We start from the raw sequence: 13,802 nt of genomic DNA on the forward strand, positions 1-13,802 counted from the left end.
GGTCTTAGAGGCGGTCCAGAGTAGGTTCACAGGTATCATCCTGGATATGAAGGGCTTGTCATATGAGGAATGGTTGAGGACTCTGGGTCTACACTCAAAAGAGGTTAGAAGGATGAGGGGTGGATCTCATTAAAACTTGCAGAATACTGAGAAGCTTGGATAGAGTAGACATGGAGAGTATGTTTCCATTAATAAGTGAAACTATGATTAGAGGGCACAGACTCAGAATAAAGCTATAATCCTTTAGAACAGACATGAGGAAGAATTTCTTCAGCCAGAGGGAGGTGAATCTATGGAATGCATTTCTGCAGAGGGCTGTGGAGACCAAGTCATTAGTGTATTTAAGAAAGAGGTGGATAGGTTCTTGATTAGTAAGGGGATCAAAGCTTACAAGGAGAAGACAGGAGAATGAGGTTGGTTAACATATCAGCCACAATTGAATGGCAGGGTAGACAAGCAGGAGGCTGGAAGAACACAGCAAGCCAGGCAGCATCAGGAGGAGAAGTCAACGTTTCGGGTATAACCGTTCTTCAGGACAGTCGAATGGTGGAGCAGACCTGATGGCCCAAATAGCCTATTCTGCTCCTATTTTTTATTGTCTTATTGTCTTATAGTCTTATGGTTAAACACTCAAGCACCTCCTTTACTCAAAGCCATGTTCTCAACTCACTGACTACAAGGGCATCTGCTGATCTCAAGCAACCTTATTTTACAGGCTGAAACACCTTCCTCTTTCAAATTCATAATCACATAATGTATTATAACTTATTGAAAATCTTTCATTTTAATCACTTTCCTGTGTTATTGTCTTTTTTTCATTCAAGGAGGGAAAAAGGCATGCCAACCAAAAGCAGAAGTGAGTAACTGTGGGAATCTTTCAAAACAGAAAGATGTAGTTACAATGGCAGAGAAATATAGGAACCTGTAGGTGAAGGTGTGCTATTAAAAATATGTTGATAAAGTCTACAGTTAGTCATCAAGCATAGCTTCAGATTCTGCCTGGCACCTTGTTGACCATCTGGGCTTTTTGAGATCCATGTCTTCTTTCACATTGGAGTGGTATCCATCTTGGCATTCAATCTTCATAAAACATAGTTACAACAGGAAGAAGTAGTTGCAGCTCGAAAGAATAGTTTGTTTAGCAATTTGATGAATATTGTCATTTAAATAAATATGACTTGGCCACGTAAGTTCATTTCTGTGTCTGCTTTTCAACTTGGCAACTTGGGAGGGAAATGCAGTCTTCACAGGAAGTGAGGGAGGAGGAGCTGAATTTTCCCATTAGCAGCTAAATATATTGCATGGTGTCCAGTTCACCATGGCCCAGGGCAATTTTCTCAAGCAATCTTCCACTTTCCATCTCATGCAATCTCATTTTCATCTCGGGATAATTGTGCTTCTCGGGGAATCTCATGACCAGAACTGCAGAAATAGCTGTGAACAGCGAGATCCTCTGGCTTACATGTCTCTGGTAGAATATTTAATGGCTACTGCACTCCATTTCAGATGCTGCAAGAAGGAATAACCTCTCAAACTACTGTATTTGACTCTGACAGAAAAGGATTACGAGCTCCTCCCTCCAAGACAGGGATCTGCAAGTGTTGGTGGACACACTGGTGGAGAGCATGGTAATCCTTCTTCCTGCTAATCACCAAAACAAACCACTTCAGCAGATGGAATCACCAGATCAGAAGTTGCTCTGTGGATCAATGGTGTGTCATGTAACTAAATGGAAACCAGCAAATGTCACAAGAGGATCAATGATGTTCTCTGCTCTGCAAAAGTAAGTGTCATTATCTTCTCTCTGCTACTTCACATTCACAGGGCTGCACTCAGTCTAACTCTACCACTGCACATGCATCTCACCAAGGTTTATGGACTTCAGTTTTCAGCATTCAATTCTAGGGCACACATACATCCCGTCTTCTCAAACTATACTGCCTAATAACACTGTAAATGCTGGAATCTGTCCTGAAGACAACCAATGCTGGAGATCACAGCAGGTCAGCATATGGAGAGACTGCAAGCTAACATTTCAAATCTAGATGATGCTTCATCAGAGCTAGATTTGAACCAATAGCTTACTCTCTCTCCATGGATCCTGTCTGACCTGCTGTGATCGCCAGCATTTGTTGTTTTCAATCATGCCTAACACACTCTTCTCTTCCTTCATAATCACTGGGGAGACCTCACTAGCTCACCTGCTCAAGCATGACTGCTATCTACTCCAGCATCTAATTCCATTGTATTTAATCTTTCTGCTTGTCTTATTGCAAACGAAAAACACGTCCATGCCCTGACGAAGGAGCAGCACTCAGAAAGAATGTGATGTCAAATAAACCTGATGGATTATAACATGCTGTTGTGTGACTTTGAACTTTGTCCACCACAGTCCAACACCAGCACCTCCACACCATGCCCTTGACTGATGCTTCCACATGACCTAGACTGGCCTACGTGTAATCCTGGGCTGCTTGCACTTGATTTGCAGGACTAACTGTGGCCAACCTCTGTAGTTTCATCAGATAAGCATCTTGACTGACTGTGGAGGTACAGCCTGATTGACAGTGTGCCCTCTTCAACTCCACTCAGGACTCTTCCCCTTAAACATTCATACATCCCCATTTGCTTAAAGCGCACACAGTATATTTGCCATGTAAACTGCTGGCACATACTGCAGTTCTGATGAGATTGATGTGGCAAAATGGCAGGGGGTGACATGTCCATTCCCTTGCTGATTTCAGTGCTTTCTGCCATCAAAAATTGCCCATCTTTCATATCCATAGAGAAAAGGCCCTTTGGCCCATCAAAATCTGCACCAATTCAAATCAAGCACCTAACTAATCTCATCCTAATTTTGGCACTTGATCCATCATCTTGTATGCCTTGGCATTGCAAGTGTCCTTCTCAATATCTCTTAACTGTTATGAGTGTTTCTGCCTCTACCTCCCTTACAAGCAACAAGTTCCCAATTCTCACCCACCCTCATTGTGAAAAACAGTTACCTCACATCTCCTCTAAATTTCCTGCCCTTTACCTTAAATCTATGTGCCCTCGTCTTTGATCCCTCCACTGAGGGCAAAAGTCTCTTCCTATCTGCCCTGTCTATGGCTCCTAATTTTATGCATTAGAATCAGGTTCCACTCTCAGTCTCCTCTGCTCCAAGTGAAACACCTCCAGTCTATCGAATCTCTCCAAAGCTAAAACTCTCCAGTCCAGGCAATATCCAGGTAAATCTTGATTATGCCCTGTGAGTGTAACCGCATCCCTCTATAATGTGGATTCTGGAAGTGCACACAATATTTTATCTGTGGCCTGATCAACATTTTACAGAGTTCCAGCATAACCTCCTTGTTCTAAACTCTATGCCTCTGCTAATAAAGGCAAGTATCCTATATGCTTCCTTAACCACTTTATCTAACTGGCCTGCTACCTTATGGTCCCTCTGATTTTTGGTGCTTCCCAGCTCCTGCTGTCAGCATGTATATCCGTGCCTTGCTTGTCCAATCAAATGCATTACCTCACACTGATCCAGATTGAATTTCATTTGCCAGTGATCAGCCCATTTAATCAACTCGCCTACTTCCACCTGAAATCTAAGGTAGCCTTCTCAGTAGTTACCAACCCATCAATTTTCATATGATCCCTGAACTTGCTGATCAACCCTTGTAAATTCAAGTCTAAATCATTTATATTGACTGCAAACAGCAAGGGCCCCAACTTTTATCCATGTAGAACCCTATTGGACACAGGCTTCCAGTTACAAAAACACCTCTCGACCATCACCCTCTGCTTTCTCCCACTCAGCCAATTCTGGATCTAATTTGCCAACTTTCCTTGGATTTCATGGGTTCTTACCTTCAATATTAATCTTCCATGCGAGACTTTATCAAAAACCTTGTTCAAGCCTAAGTAGACAACAGCGAATACACACACCTGGTCACCTCTTTGAAAAATTAAATCAAATTGGTCAGACATAACCTCCCCTTAACAAAGCCACATTAACTTCTTGATTAATCCTTGCTTATCCAAGTGCAGATTATTTCTGTCCCTCAGACTTGCTTCCAGCAGTGTCCCCACCACTCAAATTAGTCTGATTGGCCTGTAGCTTTCTGGTTCATTCCTTGCTCCCTTCTTGAATAACGGTACCATATTGGCTGTCCTCCAATCCTCTGACATCTCTCCTGTGGCCAGAGAGGAAGTGAAACTTATCTCCTATCCCAAGTTTTTTTTTTCCTTTACCTCATTATACAGCCTGGGATACATTTCATTTGGTCCTGGTCATCTATCTACTTTTAAATTTGCCAGACAATGCAAAACCACTTCTCTGTCTATGCTAATTTCTTTAATTCTACCACAGCCCTTTTTCCTGATTTTTGTGCCCGTACTATCTCTCCCATCAGTGAACATCAACATAATGTATTCATTTAGAACCCTGTCTATGTCCTCGAGCTTCCCATGCAAACTACCAATGTGGTCCTTAATGGGCCATACTCTTTCCCTAGTTATCCTTTTACACTTAATGTACTTAATGCCCCAACTCCATGCCAGACATGACTCGACTGCAGTGCTCATGTCCCCCTCTAACCAGCTAACTACACCCAAATATCCTATCTCCCCGAAAGCCCTCCTGACTACCTCCCTAATCTGAAATGAATAGGCTCCACAACTCAACTTTGACATGATTCTCTGATAGCCACCCCTCAACCCCCAACTAACCCTGAACCCAACATGACACCCCTTCTCAACTCAATCTGACTATTTACTATCCCATCTGCCAACCTAACCAGTTACCTCACGCAATCGACCCACTTATCCAATTACCTCATACACCATACCTCCTTATCCATGTTTCTGACCTATGCAACCCACTGAAGGTGTTGCACGTTTACCCATTCATTCATACATTCATCCAGTAATATGCTGAAGAGATGTTTAAGTAGTCCAAAGCTTTCCAATGTGTTAGCGAATGTATCTCAGACTATAGGAGATGAAATTTCTTCATCCAATGAGCAGTGAGTCTGTGGCATTCTCTACCACAGAAAGCATTGAATGTTTTAAGAAGGAGTTAAATATAGTTCTTAGGGTTAAAGGGATCAAACAGTATGAGCAAAACCTGGAATAGGGTACTGTGTTAAATGATCAGCCATGATCATATTGAATAGCAGAATTTACTTGCAGGGCCAACTGGCCGACTCCTCCTCCTAGTTTCTGTGTTTTATGTCTGTATGTTTTACAGCAGCTGATGCTTGCCATATAAGAAGGGACATGACTATGCAGATTCCATTCTCTGAGGTTATCTGCACTAAGTGATCTCGGCAGGATTCTTTGTTTGAAAGTCTACCATAAAAATCAGAGCAAATTATGTGTGTGATGTTATTTTTGTCCAATTGGGTTATGAAAAAGTGGTTCTGAACTTGATCAGAAGAGTTGGCCATCCCCACAGTAACGAGTCTTGACACAAACAACAGCTTGAACACTGAGGTTGTACAGATTAACCAAAGAAACAGCAGCATACACATTAACCTAATAGGGCTCTTGTGGCACAGTGGTAGTTGAAATAACTCCACGAAGGCTGGTATCTCGTCCCCAAGTCACCCTTTATTTATACGTGATAAGTTCTTGACACTGATCCAGCTCCCTCAGAGCCAGCTGTCAGAGTGAACAGGATGTCTGACACTCCTGCTTATATCTGTCATCCAGATTAACTGGCCCAAACTGGGAACTCATATTCTATGAGGTACACCTGACTGACCTTGTTACAATCACTACAATAGTGGCCCCACCTCTGGGTCAGAAAGTATAGGTTCAAGTCCTAACTGTGCTAGAAATGACTCACAATGTTGTTGAATAGTTGGATGGAAAATACTTACAAATTAATCTCTTCACTGTAGTTTGTCTTAGGAATGCCTTACAAGAACTCTCCCCATTACTGACAATTGTGGATGGCAATAATTTTCTGAGAAATGTTTAGGTTACAAACAGAGCGGACTGAGTTGGGAGAATGTAAGATATAACTTAAAATTCCAAAGATGCTTAAATAGATATTTTATATATTGGAAACAATCCCTATCCCAAATGCTTTTCAAAGAGGCCAAGTAGGCCTTGATGAGATGGGACAGATATTAACTATGATAGCAAGCTATCACACTCCCACAAGAGCTAAACTAAAAAGAACATGAACAAGACAGGCAAGATATAAAATGTTACAAGTTATTCTACATGAAGGCAGAGAAGAGCATAGATTTCTGACAGTAACATGTCTTCAGTGGAACCTAATAATTTTGTCTATTGTACTAATCCTTATAACTTGTTAAATGTTTTACACAATGTAAAAGCTTGGCAGAGGGATTTGCAAGCATGAGAGCCAGGCGGCTCCCACTGACATCGGGCTACCAAACATCTCTGCAGGTTTAATACATGCTCCTGCCAGTGACAATGAGCAATAAACATTTGGCTCTACAGACTTCTAGTCCAGTGTAGACTGAATAAGCAGTTCTTGTCTGAGTCAGCATATACCGTAGGAATAAGACTATAATGTTTCTGCCACTTTCCAGGCTATCGATCATCCACAATGTCAGTTAATTTGCTGGCCCAGACAGAACCACTGTGAATCTGTACATTTAAAATGAAGTGGCCATATGCAAAATGGCAAGGAAAGACAAAGTTAAAAATTGCACAACACCAGATTATAGTCCAACAGGTTTATTTGGAAGCACTAACTTTCAGAGCGCTGCTCCTTCAACAGGTGGTTGTGGAGAATAAGAGCGTAAGACACAGAATTTATAGTAAAGTTTGCAGTGTGATGTAACTGAAATTATACATTGAAAAATACCTTGATTGTTTGTTAAGTCTCTCAGCTTTTAGAATGGCCATGTTCGTTTCAAAGTTAAAAATCACACAACACCAGGTTATAGTCCTACAGGTTTAATTGGAAGCACTAGCTTTCGGAGCGCTGCTCCTTCATCAGGTGGTTGTGGAGGACACAATTGTAAGACACAGAATTTATAGCAAAAGTTTACAGTGTGATGTAACTGAAATTATACAGTGAAAAATACCTTGATTGTTTGTTAAGTCTCTCATCTGTTAGAATGACCATGATAGTTTCACTTCTTTCATATGTAAATCACAAAACATTTTTTAAAAGTTTCATTCTCAGATTAACTGTAACAATTGGTGTCAGCCCAAATAAGATGTTAAGATGTTGAAGGTGTTAGCCCCCTGTGCTCTGTTGTCTGTGCCATAATGTTTAGACTGATTCTAATCTAAAAAGTGAGTTAACAGAGTCTTACATGGATTCATGCAGTTTTTGAGCAAAGTGCAATGTAACTCTGCAAGTACAAATTCACCCCACAAACGTATATGTGTGTGTGCGTATGGATTTGTGTGTGAGTGTAAAGGGGTCTAAGTCTGTGAAGGGTGCGTGTGTGAGTGTGGAAGTGTGTGTGTCTGTAGGAGTGTGTGTGTGTGTTTGTGTGTGTGTCTGGAGTCGGTGTTGTGAGTATTTGTGAGAGAGAGTGTATATGTGTGTGTGAGTGTAAAGTGTCTAAGTCTGTGAGAGGATGCNNACATTATCTGGGCCAACATGACACCAATTGTTAAAGTTCACTTGAGAATGTAACTTTTTAAAAAAGCTTTGCGATTCACATATGAAAGAACTGAAACTAACATGTTTATTCTAAATGATGAGAGACTTAAGAACAATCCAGGTCTTTTTCAATATATAATTTCAGTTACATCACACTGTAAACTTTTGCTATAAATTCTGTGTCTTACAATCTTATTCTCCACAAACACCTGATGAAGGAGCAGCGCTCTGAAGGCTAGTGCTTTCAAATAAACCTGTTGGACTATAACTTGGTGTTGTGTGATTTTTAACTTTGTACACCCCAGTCCAACACCAGCACCTCCAAATCAAGGAAAGACAAGGCAGAGATAGTGTGAGCAGCCATGTCAGTGCAAAGTGAATGAGCACAAGGAAAGAAAGTGAACAGCCCTGAGATACATTCTGCTCCGACGCATGGAATAGGTGATTGCCTTTGTACATAAAGCAGCCTGGGAGACATCATTGTAAGGAAAGATGTCAGTGTGTTCCAAAGTGCGGTATTGAGGTGGATAACTGTACGATGTGTGAGCCGGAGATGTGTGGTGAAGTTGGTGATTTGCGGATGCCAACATCTGATGTCAGAGGATGCAGATGATTGCTGCCCATGGAGCATGCCCCAAGGGTATGAGGAATAATGGCCAAGATGGATTCCCAAAAGGATGCCAGCAATCTGCAGCTGCCAGATAACTGCACAGACTTGCATGTTGGGAATTCATGCCATCTAGTTTCTCTCTGTTGCCTTGGAGATTAGCAACCTGCTTAGAAATGAGGCAATATTGGGTAATCATGAGATGTTAATGTAAGCAAAAAGGCCTTGTTGCTCCTTGCGACTAATACCTCAAAAGGGAAACTGGACTTCTTTTATTCAAAGTGGAGAATCTCATCTTTCCATTCGCAATGTTTTTTTCCCAGCTGTCTTCCCACTGCCCAGTTGGTTCAGGAACTGGGAAAATTCTTTAATCAGAATGAGCAAATATTAATGCCATGCACAACTCTATCATTCACCCGAGAAGTATTACTGAAGGGTTACTTTGACAGCTGTATCTGCACTTATTCCACGACATGTATAGCATCTATCTTTCACAGTATCTCTTCCTTAAGAAGAAGAAATAGGCCATTCAACCCCTCAAGCCTGCTCCACCATTCTATAACATCATGATTGATCTTTTCAGGTCTCAACTTCTCTTTTATGTTTCCTCATAGACCTCAACCCCATAATGCTACAAAAGTCCATCTATTTCTCCTTTAAATATTATGTGTTCTAGTTCCACAACTGTCTGGGGTAGAAGCTTCAAGACATTCACTACCCTCTAAGTGAAGAAATTCCTTTACATATTAGTTTTAAATGAGTGTTCCGTTATTCTGTCACAATAACCCCCGATTCAAGATTCTCCAAGTGGTGGAAGCATTTTCTCGACACCTACCCTGCCCCTTCAGAATTTTGCATAATTCTATAAGATCATCTTTTATTCTTCTAAATGTTAATGAACAAAGGACTTTTTAGCCATTCTTGATTCCCAGGAATCAGTCTATTAAATCTCTTCTCAACTATCTCCAAGACTAATATGTCTGTTGTTAAATATGGGGACCAAAACTGTATGTAGTATTCCAGGTTTTGTTTCCCTGTACAGTTGTAAAAAGACTTCTCTATTTTTAAGCTCCAACACCCTAGCAACAGTCCATTTGCCTCCTTAATTGCTTGCTGTAGTGCATGCTAACATGCTTCATGAACAAGAACACCTAGATTTCTCTGCTGTTCATTTGTTTTTTGGAATGTCTCTTCATTTAAATAATAGTCCATCTTTTGATTCATTCTATTTAAGTGCATTCCTCACATTTTTTTTTAAAATCAATCTTCCAAGTATTTTCCCACTTACTCAACCAACTTATATACACTTGCAGATTACTTATGTCCTCATCGCAACATGTTGTCCCATCTATTTTTGCATCATCAGCAAATATGGATACATCATATTCTGGCCCCTCCCTCAACTCATTAATATTGATAATAAATAATTGAGGTCCTGGGTGACATATTGCTAGTTACCCTTTTCAAACCTGAAAAAAAAAACTGTTGAACACAACTCTGTCATCTGTGTTTAACCAATCCTCAAATCCTGATACCCCCAAATCCATGAGCTCCTGTCTCATGCAATAACCTTTCATGTAGCACCTTACAAACTGCCTTCTGATATCCAACTGCACTACATCTACTCTTACCCTTTATTAACAATGCCTGTTATACCCTCAAAGAATGGAAGAAAAATTGTCAAACATGATTTCCTTTTCATAAAATCATATAGACATTTCTGATTGGATTAAACTTTACTCAATGTCTCAAGTATTTTCCCAACAACAGATGTTAAGCTAACTGACTTATAATTTTCGGATTCCTTTTTACTTGCACAGTGGTAGCATATCAGTGGTTTTCCATCCTACAGTCTGTATGAGCAAGAGTCTCAAACTTATTGGACAAAAGCATTGGCTGAGGTTCCAATAAAACTACATCCTTGATCCCAACATCTGCCTCACTCATAGTCACATTCTCTGTCTCTGACCATCTACCAAATTTGATGCAATTAAGTTAAAAGACTGCCTCATGAAACAGGGTATCCAGGTAACTTCCTCTTACCTGATGTGTTGCAGGGACCCTAGCTTGCACTTCATCTCATCAACTCTGAGCTCACACTGCTTGAGCAGCCCAACATTTGCTACAGATGTGGGATGAATCACATCGATGTATATCAGCTCCCACTGACTACAGCTGCAACACATCACCTGCCCAGCTATCTGTATTCTATTTAATTAATTATGTTGGATTTTAAAGCTAATTTCCTTACTGTACTCTTCAGCTACAATAAAGTCTCATGATTTCATCTGCCATTCACTAACATGAAAGAAATGTCCATCCATAACCTGTGTGTTTTCCTGTAATGTCAGATTTCAGCTCTGACAGGTAGAAGCAGACTGCGAGGGATCTCTGCAGACAGATTTTACCTCTCCCTGTTGCTGCCCTTTTCTTGCATGCCTGCTGTCCCAGTCCTGTTAGGTCACCTACTTTGTTGTCCTTTTGAGAGGGGATCCAAAGTATTATGTGTGATAACATTTCTTGCACTCACCTCATGCAGCAGTATTCTACATAACCAGTCATCAGGTAGATGATTCAGGTGCTAGACTGCTCCATCTCCATTGTATGCCCATGTGCATGCTCACATCTATTTTATATGTCAGCTATTTTTATTCATAATTAAGAAAATCTGAACAATGTGAAACTTTTTTCCTTTAGAATTTGATTTCCAACATCCAATTTTCCTTGAATTTATTTTAGGAAGCAAGAAATCCTTGGTCGGAAGTGTCCACTTTCCTAATTCAGGATTGTCAAACAGTCAGGATCTTCTTGTTCTTTTAAGAGATCTTTATGCTTTTCTAAAATTTGGAATAGTTCACACCTCCTTACCTGTAAGTGTCAGTGCTCCTTTAAATGTTGCTGCTGACCTTTAAGGGTTGCTGATGTGAGCAATTTCTGCACTCTTTCTTCACCACCAGACTTGATCTATGCCAGGAGTTACCATAAATAATTCATTAGGATCACGCCTGAGAAATCCCAGCAGTTTAGTTGAGAGGGAAATCAGCTAGTATTATCTTTACAATGCAACAGCCTTAGCTGTTCCTGTACTGCATCTGCAAAATATAACCTTGGATTTTTTTCAAATACTTCAAATAATTGCTTCAGCTTAATTTTCCTGCTTTAGTTGTTTAACTCCAATTATTTGGTATTTTAGTCATGCAATGTTATGTTTATATTTGGCTGTATTCCTTCTCATGAACTAATCCTAGACTAATTGATATTTGTCAATCATAATCCTGCTGTATCATAGAATATAGCAACACCGAATGGGACTATTCTTTTGAAGAACAATCTGCTGTCCCACTCGTATGATCATAAGGAACAGGAGCAGGAATAAACTGATGGCCCCTCAAGCCTGCTCCACCATTCAACAAGATAATGGTGGGTCTGATTGTGGCCTAACTTTACTCAAATCCATTGACTTGTAGAAGAAACATTTTCTTAACTCAGTCTTGAATATTTTTAATGATCAAGCTTCCATCACTCTCTGTGCAAAAGAATTTCAAAGTCTATGACTGTCCCTGAGAGAAGAAATTCTTAGATAAACACAGAAAATGCTGGAGGGACTTAACAAGTCTGGCAGCAACTGCGGAGGAAGAAACAGACAGTGAACATTTTGAGTCCTGTATGACTCATCAGAACAGTGTCAAAATAAATTCTTCCCACCAACATCTTAAATGGAAGAGTATTTCAGCTAGTACATTTTCGATCTGTTCGCTGTTTAAATAAACCCTTTTATCATGTTACTTTTTTTTCTTACTCATTCACAGGATGTGGGCCTTTATTAGCCATCCCTAATTTGCTAGAGGGCAGTTTAGGGTGTATACATTACTGTGGGTCTGAAATCATATGTAGGCCAGACTAGGTAAGGATGGCAATTTCCTTCTCTCAGGACGTTAGTGAACCAGATGGGTTTTGGCCCAATAATTGGCAATGTATTCATGGTCATCATTAGATTCCTAATTCCAGATTTTTAAAAATTGAATTCAAATTCCACCATCTGCCTTGATGGGAATTGAACCCATGTCCCAGGGTATATAGTCTAGCAATAATACCACTGGGCCATCACCTCCCCTCTTTTGTCAATCATCTCAAATGTATTTCTTTTGGGTTATTGGCCAAACAGCTATTTGAAATGTTTCTGCCAACTTGCTCTACCTGAATTATCTGTATTTTAAACATCTCTAACTAATCTCTCATTAGTTCTCTCTGCTGTAAGGATTTCCAATAGGAATCTGTTCTGTACCTCCAACAAAGCCCTCATAACCTTCCTAAAGAGTGGTGCCCAAAATTGGACACAATACTTCAGTTCAAATAGATCTAGTGTTTCACACAGGTTTTACACTGCTTCCTAGCTTTTGTACTCTGTACCTCTACTTATAAATCCCAAGATCACATGTATTAATTTCTCACTAACTTTAATTTTGTCCTTAACGATTTGTGCAGAGACAACTCCAAGAGTCTCTCATTGCACTATATTTAAAATGGTGTCATTCAGCATGGTTACCTTCTCTTCAAAACCACTATATTGAACTTAAATGGTTTGTATTAAGAGAGAACAGCTGGATTACATAAAATGTTAACAAACAGGCCTGTGAAACCCAATTGTGAATGAAATATATTTAGACACATGTAACTAAAGAAAGGGAAGGGGAGCAAATTAATGTAAGGGCATATGACTTGGAGTGTGGAGTGACATAACAAGGAAGGAATATTAATATGTGAAAATAAAAGAGAAACAAATGTGGGCCTGAGGAATTGAAGGCATGAGCAATGAAGGAAAGAATAAATGGCATTGAGAAGATATAATATGAAAATAATAATCTGTCAATATTCATATCTATTATGTTTTCATATTAGTTAAAGGATATAACAGTCACAGAATGCTCTGAACAGGCTTACATTTGAACTCATGATATAACTGAAAAGAATTAAAAGGAAAAGTGGTGTGTAATCATTAACTTGAACAGGTAAGCCAACTGTTCAGGCTGTAAAAAGTATTGAGCACACGTGTGTTATTGACACCATTCAAAACTAAATCAATGTTATTACTAAAGCAGAAGGTGGTATAAAATTTAATGTTGGATGTTTTATGATTTCTTAGAACAGTCTAACAAATGTATCATTGGCTCCCTATTAACTTCATTAATGTTCTGAACATCTGCCGATGCTGTGATGTTAACTTCACTTTTCTTCTTTGGTTTGGAGTGACTATGAACAAAGTATGGATAATATGATGTGAGGTATTGAACTGCTTTTGTGAAATGGTCATGATCTCTACCCCAATGCTGAAAAATTGAATAAAGTAAGTACTGTAATAAAGGTATGCAGAAAATGACAGGTTGCAGAATTGTTCTGTTGGAAAACTGATTGCTATTAAATTGACTTATTTTCCTTTGTTGGTGAGAATGGCAGTGATGTGCATCTTCTTATGTATTTTGCATCGGAATCTGATTCAGCTTTATTCTTTCTGTCCACTCATGCATGTAACTGAGATTTGACTGATGCTGGTACTTTGCTGCTCAATGCAGCTCTGAATGTTAATGTCAGATTGATTTTATACTAACA

The 13,802-nt window shown here is 39.7% G+C and overlaps 1 protein-coding gene across 2 annotated transcripts in view; it reads left to right on the top strand.

Annotated features, from left to right (window-relative positions):
* Window positions 1–13,802, top strand: part of LOC122560207 — a 119,296-nt gene that overhangs the window by 71,534 nt on the left and 33,960 nt on the right. The window contains exons 2-3 of one of the 2 annotated variants that reach the window (XM_043710620.1): window positions 1,557–1,783; window positions 11,485–11,576. In XM_043710620.1, coding sequence (XP_043566555.1) covers window positions 1,557–1,783; window positions 11,485–11,491 — 234 coding nt within the window. In that variant the 3' untranslated portion in view covers window positions 11,492–11,576. Of the gene's footprint in view, window positions 1–1,556; window positions 1,784–11,484; window positions 11,577–13,802 lie in introns of those variants that run through there. The other variant, XM_043710621.1, reaches the window with a different exon arrangement.

This window comes from Chiloscyllium plagiosum, chromosome 20, assembly GCF_004010195.1.
Source record: "Chiloscyllium plagiosum isolate BGI_BamShark_2017 chromosome 20, ASM401019v2, whole genome shotgun sequence".
NCBI classification, from domain to species: Eukaryota; Metazoa; Chordata; class Chondrichthyes; order Orectolobiformes; family Hemiscylliidae; genus Chiloscyllium; species Chiloscyllium plagiosum.